General features: G+C 38.8%; 1 protein-coding gene across 3 annotated transcripts in view; it reads left to right on the top strand.

The window, feature by feature from the left end:
• Nucleotides 1-18,398, top strand: part of HOOK3 (hook microtubule tethering protein 3) — a 113,602-nt gene that overhangs the window by 70,073 nt on the left and 25,131 nt on the right. For 2 of the 3 annotated variants that reach the window (XM_036838755.1, XM_036838757.1), the window contains exons 15-19: nt 2,479-2,619; nt 6,968-7,055; nt 11,587-11,621; nt 16,003-16,085; nt 17,175-17,275. In XM_036838755.1, coding sequence (XP_036694650.1) covers nt 2,479-2,619; nt 6,968-7,055; nt 11,587-11,621; nt 16,003-16,085; nt 17,175-17,275 — 448 coding nt within the window. Of the gene's footprint in view, nt 1-2,478; nt 2,620-6,967; nt 7,056-9,530; nt 9,537-11,586; nt 11,622-16,002; nt 16,086-17,174; nt 17,276-18,398 lie in introns of all 3 variants that reach the window. The other variant, XM_036838756.1, reaches the window with a different exon arrangement.

Raw genomic sequence — 18,398 nt, 5'->3', positions numbered from 1 at the left:
TCAGTAGTACCTTACATTTGTATTTAGTCATAGCATTTTAAATATTCCAGTTATTTCAGTATATGCCTGGCTTTATGTTTAAGAATGAAAAATTGATAGGGAGGCACCAGCTGTCCATCAGAAGGTGAATGAGTAATCCTGAATATTGCTTTTACCTTGTTTGGGCTAATTTGTCCCCTTTTTAAATTGACACTAGCCTTGATTCTTCATAACATCCTTGGAGGTATTAACTAAAATAATGGTTGTGTAAAAGTTTTATAAACTGTGAAAATTGTGATAGGCATTGAAATACTTATTGAATAAATGAAGACAATGTTTTTTGTTGTTGACATTTGTTTAAGAAGGCCAGACAAAAGGTGCATAATGGAACACCAATTCTGGAAGCATCTTGTATACCTTTTACTTTTCTGCCGTCTGACATGGTACTTTATTATTGGACCAATAAAGTTTGTTGAATGAACAAACACACTTATTTTTATGAATATTTATAAATAAATGGTTATGTCCAAAAAACAAATTTTAAGGAAGCTTGTAGGTAATGCAGTTAGATTTTTAAGTTCTGAGACAAAAGAACAATGATAAAAATTCAACAAATAAAATGGGTTTTATTGAGAATTACTCAATACAAATTAAAATATTCTCTGTGTCTAGAATATGTCTAGAAGAGCTATTAAGAAAATGAAATAGTACAAAGGATGAAATTTCTCAATGTATATCATAGACAATGGGTCAGTATTCTTGATGCATAATGAAATTTGCTTTTCCAGTTTGCAAAAATCCGTTAAAAGTGGTGATTTTCACTGATGTTAAGGGTGTGGAGAAATTGGAAACCTCATAAACTAGGAGTAAAAGATTAAAGTGATACAATCTTTTTCAAATGAGATATAATTGACATATAACTGTGTAACAGCTTTAGGTATACAACATAATGATTTGCTATGTATGTATGTTGTGAAATGATTACTGTATTAAGTCTAGTTAATATCCATCACCACACATAATTACCAAAAAATTTTTTTTCTTGTGGTTGTACAACTTTTCTTTTGAGCAGTTTGGCAGAATGTGTATGTTGTCTAAAAAATGTGCCTATCTTTTGACAGAAAAATTACTTTCCTGAGAATTAATTCTGAGGAAATACCCAAGGATATACACAAAAGGATATTTATAAAGCGAATCATTAATAACATGTTAAGGTTCAAAATTGGTAATAATCTAAGTGCCCAATAACTGGGCATGAATTAAATAATGATCGTCTATATATTTTAACATGTCATTTAAAATATTAAAGTATAAAATTTAATGATATGAAAAGATTGTGAGAAGTTAAGTGTAAATAGCAGATACCAATGTAAAAGGTACTGTGAGATTCATTTTTACAAGTGTTTGCATGTTTGTACGTATGCATAAAGTTAGAAGGCTGTATTTCAGCAGTAATTATTTTGCACTGCAGGGTTATGGAGGGTTTGTATTTTCTTCTCATTTATCTTTTTTTCACCCTACAATGAGCTTGTTTGACTTTGTAATTGACAAATATGATGAAGTCATTTTTTTTCAATTTACAAAATATATCAAGTTCTGTGTAACTGCTTGAGTTGGGGCTACAGATTTGACTCTCATCTTTTCAATAGCAAAAGTTAAAGTACTTTATAAGGTTTACAGTGTTTACAAAATAAGAGCAGAATGTTTGTGTGTGTTTGATATTTCGCTTTTGTTTTTTCTTTTTCCATGAGAAGCACAGTTTTCCATAGCATCTGGTATGGATAGTAATATCTTCTTCATGCGGCCCTCTAGAGATGACCCTCTCTAACATAAAGGATGAATTCTATCTTTAAGACGTACATCTTCAATGATATCGTCATGTGAATTAATGTTCAATTATATCATCCCTGCAGTATTCGTAGTGGCCAGTTTTGTGTGGCTGTTGCTTTTAGCATCCCTCAGTGTAAGCTTTTGGCATCACACAAAGAGCCCCAAACAATGCAGTCCAGTAACCTGGCTCTGATAATCTGTCCTGTTACAAGACTACAGTTCTACCGTATCTACAGGAATGGATGGACTGCATGTCCTGAAGGCATTCTTCATTGAATGTTACATCTTGCCACCAAATTATTGGTAATGTAAGAGCATAGCATTAGAGATGATGTTTTGCTGATGAGAACCAAAGAACAAATACATAGGTGCATTCACAGCTTAAATGCTTAAATCATTCACAGCTTAAATGCTTAAATCAGAAAGGAAATAGGATTTTGAAACCTCATTCATTACAAGTCATGCTATTTGGAGATTCTGTTATCTTCAGATTGTCCATTCTAAAAAGAAAGTGCTTAAGACCTGAAATGTAATGTCTCAGCCAGTTACAACAGGAGCTAAATTCTTTCCAGGTACTTTGTTTTTCATTTCTGTTCTATGTATTAAATCTATAACAGTACGTAGCTGGATTTTGATAACTATGTTAATCCGTTTTTCTTCCGCTCTCAGGGAGAAACTTATTCGTCTTCAGCATGAGAATAAGATGTTAAAAATTAACCAGGAGGGTTCAGACAATGAAAAAATCGCCTTATTGCAGAGCCTTCTAGATGATGCCAGCCTACGCAAGAATGAACTGGAGACAGAGAACAGGTAGGAGGCGCGTGGCGGCAGCTTAGACCCAGGTTTTCTCTATTCACCTTGATTTTGATTCCCTTAAACAAAGGTTTGAGTTGTGGTTTGAAAAGTGAAAGTGTGTTACTCCATTTCATTTCAAGAGTACTTTTTTCCACTTTTCCAATTACGGGCAAATTTGCCCAAAAGTATTGTCTCTCTGTAATAGCATTCCCGTCTTTAGCTCTTCTGGCAAAATGATACCAAAGTCCTACCATTTTCCCTTTCTAATCACTAATTAAAACTAGAGGATTAAAAAAGTCATGATTTATTCACAGTCTTTCGAGACAATTTTACTTCATAGTCATGCTCATATTAGTAGAGTTTGCCCTGTTTTTACAAGCTAATGTTTCAAAGAATTGACTGGTATGAGGAAAACAGTAGGATGCATCATGATTCAATTGATAGGGCTTTTTTTTTTAATCTGTTATTTCTTGAGACTCTGATAGGAAGTCATCCATCATGTGAACAATTCAATTATTTTGAGAATTTAGAATCTGCAAATTTAACAAGAACATCACTTTTCTGCTTGTAAGTTTTAAGAGTATTGCAGTAGGCAGTTTGTCCAAACTACTTTTAAACCAGTAGCTTACTCTGGCAAGGGCTACTTTTATATTTTATGGTGACAATCTTCCGATTCCTTTCCTTTTTGGAAATGTTTCTTAAATACCAGACATATGATGTCTTTTCTTTTTCTTAGAGCTGTGATATTCTTTCATTTGTGAGGGATTTGACAATTTTATAAATAGTTTCACAGTTTATGTGATATTACAGATTCTTTGCTTATTCTGCCTGATTGATTTGACATTTCCCAGGTGTGAGTCAGTCTTGAGAGTCAAAATTGTTATGATAGTTGTACATATCCTCCCCTTCTTCCTGTAACTTTAATTTTTAAAGCTGCTGAGGGAGAATCAGCAAACAGTGTAAATACCAGGGTGATTATTAGAGCATAATTAAGCATAAACATAAGGAGACATTTTTATATCAATTCTTAGGAGCATAGATAATGAATACTTTTTAAAAATACTTAGAAAAAGTGGAAAAAGAGAAGGAGGAGGAATGGGAGTTGTAGAAAACAGCAGGCAATCATTCAGAGCCCGTGGTGAGAGCACCTTGAGTTACCCCCTTCATCCTTGGCCTCCACTGTCTTTTAGCATCTTAGTGGGGAGAGCCTTCTCCCAACACTAATTTCTTATCAGTGAATCAACACCTACAACATTTTCTGTAACACTTTGCCTTGTTTTTCACAGATCTTACAGCTATTACTCTTTCTCCTTCAAAATAGAACAGCTAGTTGTCATTCGTAGAGGACTCGTGCGTGTAGATGACTGGTTACCTCCTAAATCCCTGTTATTTACAGCTGTGTTTGTTTATTAAATTACAACACTGATGATAACTTACCTTTAGATTTTAGCCATCTGTGGGTATTATGATCTGTACCAGTAATACTAGTAATCAGAGCAGCTAACATTTATTAAACTGCTGTTCCAAACATGTTCCAGTGTTGTTCCAAACATTGTGCTAAGTGTTTTAAGCATGTGGTCTTACTTTATTTAAGTTTTACACATGTAGGAATTTGGGCTGAGACCCAGGCTACCAGACTCCAAAGCCTCTACTTAACCTCTTTCTTGCCAGTTTATCTTCTGCCACATTTATAAAACGTTTTTTTCCCTGTCTTCTCCTCACAGGATGCTTTTCTCTTAAGTGAAGTATCATAAGTTTGTTCTTACTGAGTTTAATAAGTGTTTACCTTACCTGGTCTGTACCTTAACCTCTTACTCTTTGACAGCACTGGGTTAGCACCAAGAAAGCAGAGTTTCAGTTCTACTTAGTCCCGTAACTGTATGACCTTAAATACAATTTGCTCACCACCGTATGTCACCTTAGAAGGAGAGGTTTGTAGTAAACCTCCAAAGTCCTTTCCAGTTAGTTTTCCCAACAAGTTGGTATTTGTTAAAATCTGTAATACCTGTTGACCCTCAAGCAATGTAAGGAGAGGCATGAAGGGTCGAGAGTGGAGCCGTATCGGAACAGCTTGGGGAGCTCTCTGGAAGCACATGTGATCTCCTTCCCTTCCCTCTCAGAGTAGGTTGTGATCTCAAGCTCAAGCTCACCCTCTCCCTACACCCCCTTGACAACTATATGTAATTAGACTTGGATTAAAATGTTGATTAACTAAACCCTTGAAGGGGGAGAAAGAAAGTAGAGGCATTTGCAGAGCACCTGCTATGTGCACACCCTTTATATATCATCTCACTTAGTTTTCTAAACAACCCCATGAGGTCAGCATTATAATCCTCATTTATTTTGTAGTTGAAATTTTTTCGTATATATTTACATATATTTTTATAGGTTCATACATGTGTGTGTACGTGTACGCTCCATGCTTTAATCGATATGTTAGACTACGTTTTATGACATTTACGATGGTCTCCACCTAGTAACAATGTTTTTTGACTGAATAATTTCAAAAATGTCTAAGATGGATAGTTGAAATGGTCTTACAGTTTGATATATTTTTCATATTGCTTCCTGAGAAGATTAAACAAAGTTACAGTTAGCAACATACTTATGTACCTCTGTTCCATATTGAATATGAGTTTTCAGATAATTCTTTCACTGAGTGAAAAAAGATTCCTTTGTGTGAAAAACATCAGTTATTATTATAGATTTATTGCCTTTTTACTGTGATTCTCACTAAATTACAGAACCTAGAGGTTTACAGTAAGAATTTCTTGTAACTTGTTGAGTAAAAAAAATTTCTTACTGAACTTCTTGGCTATTTGGATTCTAAATATTCATTGCCCTGTTTTGTCCTTAATTGGGAGCAGTCTGGCTTTTACTCAAGTACTTACTAGCCAGCGCAGTGGGAGCATTTAGGACTTTGTCTCTCCTCGCCTCTTCGCTGTTTTCCTTGTGGGTCGTTTCCCCTTGCTCAGACTTGTTCTCAGTTCCAGGAACAGCCCTCACTTGTGTCTCTCCCGGTCCTTGGATTACTGTCCAGGGCGAGGCTCCTCCTTCTGCCCTTTGCTTGGCGGTCTGCCGTGGCCCCTCTGAGCTGGTTCACGTTCTTTCTGGCCACTGTTACTCACGCTCGTGGCTTCAGTCATTGCCGAAGGGCTCTTGGGTCTGGAGGGTCGGCTCGGGCCTCCCGCTGGGCTTCAGGTGCGGGTGTCCCGCTGTTCGACAGGCATCTCTCATCACTTCATTTTCGACAAATACCAAATGAAGTCCTTTGTGCTTCTTTCTCAGCCTGCTCCTGCTGTATTCCCTTTCTCAGTAAATGGTCCTTGGTAGCTCAGACCGGATTCCTGAGTTACTTTTTGCTCCTTGTATTCCTTTGCATTTTCCGTGCACCCCGCCTCTGCCCCTTTCTGTTTCAGGGGGAGGCGTGATCACTGTGCCGGCCCCGGTGGGGCTTCCCAGACGGTCTCCTCCACTTTCACACCAGTGTGATCTTTCTGAAACACTGTCTGATCCCTTCCACATCGTCCAAGACCTGCTGGTCCCCTGAATGTTGCATCCCAGTGATCTAGAGAATTTATGGAGATTGAGCTCCAGAATCAGCATTTTTAAAGGCTGGCTGGGCTATTCCCGTCCCAACAAAATTTTAGGCCCGATGATAGGATAAATAAAAATACATTTGCATCTCTCAGAGGGGTGTCCCAGCCTCACCTTTTGTCCTCTGGTTTCATCTCCAGCCTTCCTTCGCCTCATAACTTGGTCTTCAGCCATACAGTTCCTGAACTCTTCGTACCCGCTCCCTTTCTGTGTGCTTCGGACATGCTCAATTCTCCGTCTTGAATCCCCTTTCCACTCTTAACCACATAAGTGTTTTATTTACTGTCTGGTCTCCATTCACATGAAGCCCAACTCCTCCACCCAGTTAGGTGCAGTCCTAGCTTCTTTGAGCAGCCGTCACTCCTCTGTGTATCTCTGTGTGCTGTGTTGAAGTATTTAGCTCGTATTTTATTTCTTTACATTTTCCCTCCCCACTAAATTCCTCGAGTGCTAGGGTCTGTTAACACTGTGCTGAGCGTGGTGCCTGACACTCAGTTTGAATAAACCTATAGTGAAGTGAATTTCAGATAAATATATGTGCATAACTGCACCAGCTCAACAACGTGTGTCCACCAAAACACTGCATTGGATATCGTCATAGAAATTGTAAGCAGTACAAAAAACAACCAGAAAAGTGAGCTACTATGACTATAACATGAGACTTTGTTTTTCTAATTATACTGTTTCTCTAACCAATGTGAAAACCTAAGGCAAAAGGCATAAGTTTAGTCAGAACTTGAAAAATTAGTGTACCTTTGATTTCTAGGCTGGTGAATCAAAGACTTCTGGAAGTACAGTCACAAGTCGAAGAATTGCAAAAATCTTTACAGGATCAAGGCTCAAAGGCAGAAGATGTAAGTCTTAATGTGTACCAGTGACGGTCCAACAGTTTCATAACGTTAAGAAAAGCTATAACTTTTATTTTTTATTTGATGGTCTGTATCAAAATAATTGTAATTTTAGTGGTTATAGAAAAGAAACAGTGTTTTCCTTTTACTAACATTCCTTATAAAAAGGACCAGACAGTACTTTATTGTCTCTTTCAGATTCACCCTGCTGGGAATTAGAAGTTCACTTGTAGTTATCAGCTAAAGAATTAATTGGGGTTTTATGTTTTACATGTGCTCACCTCAGTATTCAGAGTATAGGTTTTTCCCTCTGGTCAAAAAAAAAAAAAAATGCTGATAGAAGCTTAGCATGTTCAAGTAGCAGTGTTTGTTGTAAAATTGATTTTAAGAAAATAATGCCATTTCTAAAATCCTACCATCTCTAGGTTTATGAATCCCTCTTTCTCCCCCTGCCCCCCCGCCACACACATACACACACACACTCACATACTCACACGCACATTCTCACACACACACACACACACACACACACACACTCCCCTGCCCCCGCTTGCGCGCACGCTCTCTCTCTCTCTCTCTCTCTCTCAAATATAAGCGCACTGCCCTATTTTAATATCCCCTTAGCACTCTGCCCCTCTGTCCTAGCCCCGCCTGCTTGGCGGGCACTCACCTAGAAAAGAGTAAGTGCGCCGAGGCGGGAACGGGGTCCTCGCCACCTCCCCTTGCTCACCGCCCCTCACAGGGAGCTGAGGCAGCTCGTAGTAGTCAGCCCCTGATGCAGGCGTAAATCAGTCATGTTTTGCAGATCTCTTACATTTAATGAGCTGCATACAATAGAGCTGCACCTGTAAAAGTGCTCAGAACTAGTGTGAAGAGGGGATGACAACTGAAGTTTAATCTTTGCTTCAGTCAGTTGGTAACTTTTTTCCTTTTGCCAGAGTAATTGGCTATAAACTCTGGCTTTTGAGTATAAACCTATTTGGTTGTTTTCATTGTTAGAGTCATTTGGGGCACTCAACATTCAAAACTGTAGACACATCTAGTTCCGTCCAGCCTTAGGAATGTAAGAGGGTGTAAAAACAAAACAGCATATTACTTAAAACCTGAGAGTGTGAGGTATAAAAAGCTCACTGGTGACCTAATTTTATGAGTTTCTTAAGCATCCATCTGGCTTATGCTGGCAGCGTGCTCTCTGAGATGACGGGCTGTAATTCATCCTCTGATGTGTTGGTAGTTCTTCTTAGATCCCCACGTGGATTCCCAGTTCCTAAAATTCTCACCAACATTTAAACCACATCATCCCCTTATTAAAATGGAACTAGTTTGAAATACCATGGTTTACTTTCAAGCATACCTTTATCCAGAATGCTAAATCACAAGCAAAACCACCATTCGTGTATGAAAATACTAGTAAAACTAAGAGGGTCTTAGCAGTGAACCAAAGCGGGTAACATTTCTTAGTTCAGTGAAATCACTAGGTCCCTTAAACTGAGGTAAACGTAGACTTCGATTTGGTCTCGAAAACTTTGAGGAGACTTTCTGTTGATTTGTTATGGTAGAGAGGGGAAGGGTGTGCAGATCCTAGGAAGTAAAAATGGCAAACATCAGTATCCACTCAACCTTAGTGTTAAGAGTATAAAAACCATTATACTTGCTGTTCTTACTTATATTTAAACATACAGAAAGGTATTTATTCTGTAAAAAATTTTTTACATAGCCTGATTAGGTATCACTGTGGCTATCAAATCTGATTAAATATGCTGTGTCATTGCTTTAAGAGGCCATATTTCAGAAATGAGTCGCCAGGCCTAAAAGTACTATTTGCATAAATTAGTCAATTTATTTGACTGCTCAGATGCTAATGAGATGTGTTGCTCTAAATTCTTGAAAATCCTCTCAGAGCTGTTTTCTCTGTAAAGATTCAGATAGAAACTTTCCTCATTCTGAAGGTGGGCTCAGCATAATGTGGAGAAAAGTGTGATCCACGACATGTGGTTCTTCCCACAGCAGGTGTTCAGTGTTGTTGTCTCCTCTCTTTTCACCCAACCTACAGTGTTGCTTCTCAGGAATGTGTAATGCACAGAGCAACCTGCCAAATGGAATTGATCCTCTCTAAAGAACAACGTAATTTCTGCCCATTTCTGTTATCAAAAGCACAGTCCTTTCATGTGACCTTAAGTCAGAGTAGCATGATTTGCACATTTTTATTATTATTTTTATGTCATTTATTTTTAGCATGGAAGCAGAAAAGCATTGTTATATCCAGGCATATGGATAATTTGAGCTAGCCACAGTGTATAAAACTCCAGAGAACAAGACAGGATGAGGAGACCATAGAAGAAAGAAAAATGTACATTTTTGAAAAAAAATGCGTGTCTTTTACTTCTGTTCATGAATTACTAAATCGTTCCTTCTATTGGCTGCTGTGTTTGCTTCATACTAATATGTCCTCTCTGTCTCTTGGCATGGTTTCTGCTCAAGGCTATTGTAAGTATGGCTTCCTATTCATTTCTATATATTGAAGAGTTTTTTGATTTATACATTATCTGCCATCATAGTTGATGTGGTTGAAATTTTAAATTAACAGGAGTTTTATGCAAAAGGAATATACCAATATTACTTACAGGTTTATGCCCTTTACAATTAAGATACTTAAAGGATATCAAAAACCTAACAGGTCAGGCTAAAAGGAACTCTGCTCCTTTTATTTCCCATCCACTCCTACCCCCATTGTTATAACTAGTTTGTTTTTATAAAGTATTTTAAAGCTAGCTTGCTGTCACAGTCTGGCCTCCTGCTGCCACATTTTATGAGAGTAACAGTCTTCCACTGGAGAGGCTTCACTGGAGGTGAGGACTGTGCATGGACTCCGGGGTCTGGCAGGCCTGGGTTGTAATTTGGGATCTGCCTCTGGAAAGCTCCTGGGTGCCTCCCCAGCCTCACCTCCCTCAGCCATGAGATGGGGCTGGTGTCACTCACGGCTGTGAGGTTGACATGAGACAGTGCACATGACAGACTTTAGTGAGTGCCTGGCATATTAACTGCTCATTACATAATCATTTTATTACATATTATCTCACATTTAAAAATTAATCTTGCTTAGAGCCTAATCAAGACAGAAATGCACAATTAAAGCTGAGGTGTTTTTTAAAGTAGTTTCATTTTACCCTCTGTACTGGAGAAGGAACGAGCAGTAATCAAAAGTCAACAGGGTTGTGACTTCCCTGGTGGCACAGTGGTTGAGAGTCCACCTGCCAATGCAGGGGACACGGGTTTGAGCCCTGGTCCGGGAAGATCCCACAGGCCGCGGAGCAACTAGGCCCGTGAGCCACAACTACTGAGCCTGTGCTCTTAGCCCTTGAGCCACAGCTATTGAGCCCGTGCACCACAACTACTGAAGCCCACGCGCCACAACTCCTGAAGCCCGCACACCTAGAACCCATGCTCCGCAACAAGAGAAGCCACCGCAGTGAGAAGCCCGCGCACTGCAACAAAGACCCAATGCAGCCAAAAATAAATAAATAAAATAAATAAATTTATTGAAAAAAAAAGTCACCAGGGTTATCATCTTTCTCTATGTTTGGGGGAAGCAGTGGTAGAGGACATCGTGGTCCACTAACCTAGCTGTAGTTGACATACTCAGCGAAAAAGTGCATTTGAATATTCCAGAGCTGTGTCAGAATGGGTTCGAATAAGCGATGACAGTAGTCACTATCAAGTCAGGGGACTGAAAATGGAAGAGCCCGGTGTGACGGGTATGTTCCCCTCCGGGCTGCTCTTGACTGGTTGGACAGTTTGTTTCCTAAGTCCGTGTTATTTGGGTTTGGCTGAATTAATTATGTAACTATTTATCTCAACATGAACTGTTTCACAGAATTCATTAGTAATGTGTACCCTACAAGCGTTGAGTTTAATTATGAAACCTGGCGGTCCTGTATGGAATGCCGTTATTCTTTGTTTATTTTAGGTCAGTTCTGATCTCCTGCTTCTCAGGAGACTCTTTTTTTAAATACCCAGTCAAAGCTGCATTCTCCAGCATATTAAATGCTGTGCATATCCCATCTTTCACGTTCCTATCCTGTCACATAAACTATTTGCAACCTGTGCATATCAGAAACTTCTGGTTAATTCAGTAAGTGTTTACAGAAGTTGATCCCATGATGCAAGGAAAATATAGCAGATAAAAAGTGTCTTAGGGACAGTCTATTATTATTAGAGTTCTACCTGCCTATTGCATCCAGGAATATTAGGTCTGTACGTAAGTGGCTTTTTTATTCATTTCCCTGACTATAAATAGAGAATTCAGACATACAGTTTATGGGTATTTTATACTGATTGTTGTTATCACTTATAGGCTGCTGTCTCCCTTATCAAAGAGAAATAAACTTGGGTACATTGTGTATTTTCAGCTCTTTGACCAGAGAACTTACTGAGGGCTCACTCAGAGTTATTTACTACTGTATTCTTAATTTTTTTTAATTAGTTAATTTATTAGTTAAAATGTTAAGTAATAAACTTTTTTATTTTCCATTTTCAGTCAGTTCTTCTAAAAAAGAAGCTTGAAGAACATCTGTAAGTATAAAAGCTACTGAGGCTCATTGTTACATTGTCCAGTGAAACATCAGTGTTTTGTGTTGGTGGTTACAGAGTATCTAGGCAGCGGCATGGGTGGCCCTGAAGGTATAGAAGATTATAAGAGACATTAATGGTATCTAAAGGGTCATCTTCACCCCAGGTCCTCAAGTCAAAACAATGACTGCGTTAGAACTGTTTTCTCAAGTGAGAGTCCAGGGTTTTATATCTTCACGATAGTGTTTACGACCCCAGGTAGGACTGTGGGACCCTCTGGATCAGCAGTCAGAAGTGTTTTCTATAAGGAACAGAGAGTAGTTGCTTTAGGCTTGGCAAACGGTGGTCTGCGTCACAACCACTTAGCTCTGAGGTTCGAGAGCGGCCACAGACAGTATGTAAACCAGAGCTGTGACTGTCCCAACCAAGCTTTCTATGCAGGAACGGGCCGCGGGCTGAATTTTCCAGCTCTAGAGTCTGGCCAGCTGAAGCTTCCTTTTTATGTAAATGTTTTAAAGTATTATTCAGCTTATCAGTAGCAGATTTTCAAACATTTCCTTGAATTGCAAACATACCTGAACATGACTTTTTGATCTAAAAGATTAAATTTTTAAATATTACAGTTGTTTTCTCATGAAGAAGAAATCTTCTTCCGTATGTGAGGTTGACAATGTTAGGAGTGTTTTGAAATTTTTCTTGCACCCAGTAACTGCTGTAATCCTTCCTATCACTTTCTGGCAAAACTCTGTCCTTGCAGACATTGAGTGTGGGTGCCCGTGGATTGCCAGCCTGGTGGAGCGTTACAGGGTTAGACTCTGGTAAACAGACATCCTGGGTACCATAGTGATCATTGGGAAGAATTCTGTAGTCTGGCAGTTTGCTGCATGCTATCCAATTTCTTTCTTTCTTTCTTTCCCTTCCTTCCTTCCTTCCTTCCTTCCTTCCTTCCTTCCTTCCTTCCTCCTTCCTTCCCTCCTCCTTCCTCCTCCCTCCCTCTCTCTCCTCTCCTCTCTCTCTCCTCTCCTCCTCCTCTCTTCTTTCTTTCTTTCTTTCTTTCTTTCTTTCTTTCTTTCTTTCTTTCTTTCTTTCTTTCTTTCTTTCTTTCTTTCTTTCCTTTCTTATATGGGAAAGTGAGACTCTCCTAGGGCAAGTCTAACACTGGGCAGGTTCTTAAAATACTAGAATAGCACCTGTCACCTTCCAGCCACTGTGAGGTTACCTGCAGTGAGAATTTAGTGTTGAATTCTGTCCTTTTTTCATTTCCCATCCCTTAATTGCAGAAAATAGAATACCTGTTGTTTCATAAAACTACTGTCTGACCATTGTTCTGTGTTCATTTACATGGTAAAAGTCTTCATCAAAAAGAGTTTATTAGTGAAGATGAGGCCTGTATTAGTTTCCTGTGGCTGCCATAACAAATTACCACAAACTGCAAGGCTAAAAACAACAGAAATTTATTCTCTAACAGTTCTTGAGGCTGGAAGTCTGAAATCAGGGTATCAGCAGGATTGGTTCTTTCTAGAAGTTCTAATGGAGAATCTGTTCCATACCCCTCTACTAGCTTCTGGTGGCTGCCAGCAGCCCTTGGTGTTCCTTGGTGTATAGACGCAATCTCTCTCTCCATCTTCACGTGGCCTTCTTATAAGGACACCAGTAACTGGATTAGGGCGCACCCTGATCCAGTATGACCTCATCTTAACTAAGTACATCTGCAAAGACCCTATTTCCAGATAGTGTCACATTCACAGGTTCTGGGGCTTAGGACCTCACCATATCTTTTTCAGAGACACAATTCAACCTACCACAGAGCCCACAGACATCTCAAAAGATGAATGACCATGCAGATTTAACACTACAACGAGACTATTTTACACACAACAAATTGGTAAAATTTAAGAATCAGACATACTAAGTATTGCCAGAGATGTTGAGTGCTGCTAACTCTCATCCACTGCTGGTAGGGATATACATCAGTTTATTTAGTAAACTGCAACATGCATATATTCTGTGACCCATTGATTCTACGTTTCTGTGTATACCCTAGATTCCTAGAGATGCTGTGGTCCATGTTTACCAGGAGACATTTAGAAGAAAGGGTGAAAGAACATTGGGGTTTTGGGGGTTTTTTTGTCAGTTTCAAACATTTATTTTTAAAAAGTGACTATAAGGTGGTTTATTTAGTTATTATTCATTTCCCTCTGATGATTTGTTGTTGTTGTAGGCGGTGGTTGTGTGCATTGTAGGATATTCAGCAGTGTCTCTTTCCTCTCCCCACTAGAAGCCAGTAACACCCTCCTAAGTTGTGATAATCAACATTATCTCTAGACAGCCCCAAGAGGGCAAAATTGTCCCCAGTTGAAAAGCTCTGTACTTCGAGGTCCCTACCAAACGTCTCAGTTTCAGTGAGAACACAACTCTGACTAGTTGGAACTCAAATGTGTGAACTTTCGGGATTTTCCCCTCTCAGCGCCCCAGTAATTTTTCATTCTTCTGTAGTTGTCCCTTGACAAACCTTGTGGTGTCCATTCCTAGAAACATGCAATTTAGTATTAATCCAAACACTTAAGCGCACCCATATGCCAATTTGTGGTGATCTTTTCTTACCTAGCTCTTTCATCTCTTACTCTGTGCTCCAAAAATTCTAGCCGCATCTGCCTCCCCACGTTCTAATCTCTTCATCCTCAGCTCAGTGGGACGGGCACACCCTTCCTGTGATCTCCTCCTGACTGCAGACAGAAAGCCAGAGAGCTCACAGGGGCTCCCACTCTTGTTTTCTTTCTCTGAGGATCAGAATCTTGTACTTCCTATTGTCCACTTTCTGAAACAGTTGTTTTACATAGTTTGCCCAGCTTCCTACCTGTTATTAGCAAGAGAGCAGGTCCAGTAACAGTTATCCATCCCTTCATGGCCAGAAGTAGAAACAACATAGGAGCTCAAGAACACTGGGTAATGTCTGGACACACTTCTATCCTCACAAGTTGTGTCTTTAACAAGAAAGAACATTGTTTTTAATCACAGAAAAGCAGAAACAATACAAATATCACCAACTATAAAATGATAAATAGATTGAGATATATTCAAACAATAGAACACTGTACAGCAGTAAAAAGGTATAAACCTGGGCTAACACATGAACATAAATGAATCTCAAGAACAGAGTGTTAAGTAAAAGATGGAGGTCACAGAACCGTACACACAGTATAATAAATGTGTAAAGTAAAAATAGGGCAAAATTAAGCAATGTAGTGTTCAGGAATATACACAGAGGCCCATCACAAAAATCATGAGAATGGTTAAAATTCTTGATTTTGGTTACCACTGGGAAAGAGATAGGAACACATGGGATTTTTAAGGTTCTGGGATAATTTCTATTTCTTAACCTTTTTCTTCACTGGGCTTAGTTTTTCTTATTTAAACTGTATATATTTATTTTGTGTAACATATATCTGCGTGTGTGTGTGTGTGTGTGTGTGTGTATACCCTCAACAAAGATTTATTAAAGTATTATGCATAGAAAAGACCAGAAATAGACATAACAAAGTACTCTATTGTTTTCTTGGTGTTTTTCTGTATTTTCCAATTTTTGCAGCCTTTTTTCCCTCTCATATTAGAGTGCCACACTAAATAGTATAGAGAATTACACATATTATGTAAATACTAGGAAAAAACTTACTTCTGTTCATTCATTCTTTTATATTGGAATATAACTTACAATAAAGTATACAGATCCTGAGTTCCTAGGTCTACAGCTTGATGAGTGTTTTCCTACATAGGCAGGTAGCCCAGATCAATATATAGCATGTTTCCAGCAACACCCCAGGATTCTTTGTTCTCTCTTTTAATTAATTGATTACATCCCCAGACTAGCCACTGCTGATCTCTTATTACCCTTTGTTAGTTTTGCCACTTTCTGAACTTCATATAAAAGAAATCATATAGTATTATCCTTTTGTGTCTGACTTTATTCAACGTTAGTCTATATCTCTCCACGTGGGTGCATGTACCATTAATTCTTTTTTATTGGCGTGTAGTTAGGAGTTTCATTTTTTTTGCAACAAGAGTTTTGCATTATAAAACCTCAGCAAAGTTTTAAATTTAATTTTTACAATATCCTTATTCCTAGAAACAATAAAGATCATTAAGTTATTTCTAACCTCTTGTACAGGTTTATATAAAAGAATGACTACTATTCAAACTGAGATTTTTGTCTCTATTTTTTAGTCATTTAGAAAATATGTTTATGTTGGATTAGTCTTTTCATCTTTGTTTCATAGCAGTTGTGTGCTATGCTAGTGTATCCCAAAAAGAAAGAATTTATATCTTTCATTTCAAGTGAAAAAATGCAAAACAGTAGTAGGTAAGAGTGTTATATATTTTGTTACAGAGAGAAGCTGCATGAGGCCAATAATGAGCTGCAGAAGAAGAGAGCCATCATCGAGGACCTTGAGCCGAGATTTAACAACAGCTGTGAGTTTTCCCAATTAGCATAGTTTTCAGTTGGTTAGCGCTAGTGATGAGTTTATATAAAATTCGGTTTTTTAAGAAATAGGCCCTATTATATTTTCTAGCAATTAAGGAATTTGCCCTGTTCACAGAAAGAGTATACACACACACACACACACACACACACACACACACATATAATCATCTTTACAGTATTTCTTAAATTTCTAATTTAGTTGTGAGTTTTTCCTTAACTATGGATGCTAATGCATATTTTATGAAATTTTTTTCACAGTGTCATTGCAGTGTAAGTCAGCCAGACTTTTCCTTTGGTTGATATTTACACCCGTATGTAGCTTGACTTTATTAATTCTTCTCTGTGGATGTGGGAGCAGGACACAGACTTTTACTTTTTTAGTATTGTGGTGAAATATACATAACATAAAAATGACCATTTTAACCATTTTTGAGTATTGGGTTGGCCAAAAAGTCCGTTCAGGTTTTTTGTGCGATGCCAATCCTGAACGAACTTTTTGGCCAGCGCAATGTATAGTTCAGTGACACGTTAAGTACATTCACACTGTTGCGAATTCACACTGTCCATCTCCCGAACGTTTTCATCTTCCCAAACTGAAACTCTACCTGTTAACCACTCCCCTCCTCCCAGCCCCTGGTAGCCTCTGTTCTGCTTTCTGTCCCTATGCACTTGACTCTTCTAGGTAGTTCATATAAGCGGAATCATACAATATTTGTTCTTTTGTCTTATTTCACTTCACATAATGGCTTTCATTTTCACTTAGTATAATGTCTCCATGTTGTAGTGTGTATCAGAATGGAGGCTGAATAATCAACTATTTGTGTAAATAGACCACATTTTGTTTATCCCTTCAGCCATCCATGAATACTTTTTAATTTGTGCCCTTCCATAGTGTAGTTTTTGTTTATTTCTAAGAAAAGCTTTTTGTTTAAAAAAATTGTGAATTTAAAAAAATAAATTTATATATAAGTATAGACAAAACTGTCTCTCAAAGCTGTTTACTATTTTGTCAATTGAAATATTTTAAAGTTGTTACGGTCTAAAAAATTTTTAATTTTTTACTGTCTCATCGGTAGCCTTAAAAATTGAAGAATTACAAGAAGCTTTACGGAAGAAAGAAGAGGAAATGAAGCAAATGGAAGAAAGATATAAAAAATACTTAGAGAAAGCCAAAAGTGTAAGTGTGAGTCTGCGGGCCTCTCACTGCACTTTCTCATTGTGTTTCGCTGATGTTTCAAAATACAGTGCCTGAACGGTGACCTCTCACACTGAAGGACACGAGGAGTCTTTCGACAAAAAGAGCAAGAGGCCTTGATCAAAACAGGTCACCCTTGCCCCAGGTTACTTACTCGTTACCAAGAGGGAATCACCTTTCTATGTAGGAAATGAGTGGCAGCCACACCTTGCCTAATTACCAAAATCCGCTGCGCCCGGCGGAAGGGCCCGCCTCTGTCTCCAGATGAGCCTTGCTGTCGGCAGTGCTCAGGGCTTCTGGCCTAGCTCCAGTTCCCAGGGAAAAGGAGGTTACTGGAATAAGTTAAGTAACGCCTTCAGGAAGGCATCAGATAAATCCAGACTTTGGGATGAGAATCCACATCATGAAAGCAGAAATAGGCACTGGAGCATCAGGGAACACCAGAAGCTGTTCTCCTGTAAAGGAGCCCAAAGGGACCTCCCTACCAAATGCAGCAGTCCTGGATTGGGGACACCTGTGGAAATGTGGATTTGGGCTGAATCGTGATGACTTATAGAGAGGTTCACTTTCTTACAGATGATGTGGGAGGATATCCTTAGTCTAAGGAGATGCGTGTTGAAGTGCTTGAGGGTCACGTGTCATGAGACGAAGGTGGCAGTGCTGCAGTTGGTCAATCTGGGTTAAAGGAAATGGGTTTTTATTGTTCTGCTCTTTCAAGTTTTCTATAGGGTTGATCATTTTTGATGGTAAAACTGCTGAGCCAAAAAGCCAGAAGCCCTCTGGTGGGCCAGCTAGAATTGTGTCACCAGCCTGTGTGTAAACCCAGCGTCTGGCAAAGGAGGAGAAGGACCACAGAGACAGGCTTGTGGACCACTGGGACGCACTCCCTCCTCGCACATCTGGTCAGAGGCAGAGGCCCCTGAACCAAGGCAGAGGAACGGAAAAGGGAAGATTGCTGTCAGTAGTGTCTGCTGTAGTGTGATTAATTTTAAGCCAGAATTACTTCTTAGCACTGACTCTTTCACATAATTTTAAAATTTTATATAATTAAAAATTGTAACAACTGAATATCATTTTATACATTCAGATTTTAAAGTGTCCATGT

Source organism: Balaenoptera musculus, chromosome 21, assembly GCF_009873245.2.
Source record: "Balaenoptera musculus isolate JJ_BM4_2016_0621 chromosome 21, mBalMus1.pri.v3, whole genome shotgun sequence".
NCBI classification, from domain to species: Eukaryota; Metazoa; Chordata; class Mammalia; order Artiodactyla; family Balaenopteridae; genus Balaenoptera; species Balaenoptera musculus.
The sequence above is the reverse complement of the archived record's forward strand: the minus strand, read 5'-3'. Positions and strand labels throughout refer to the sequence as shown.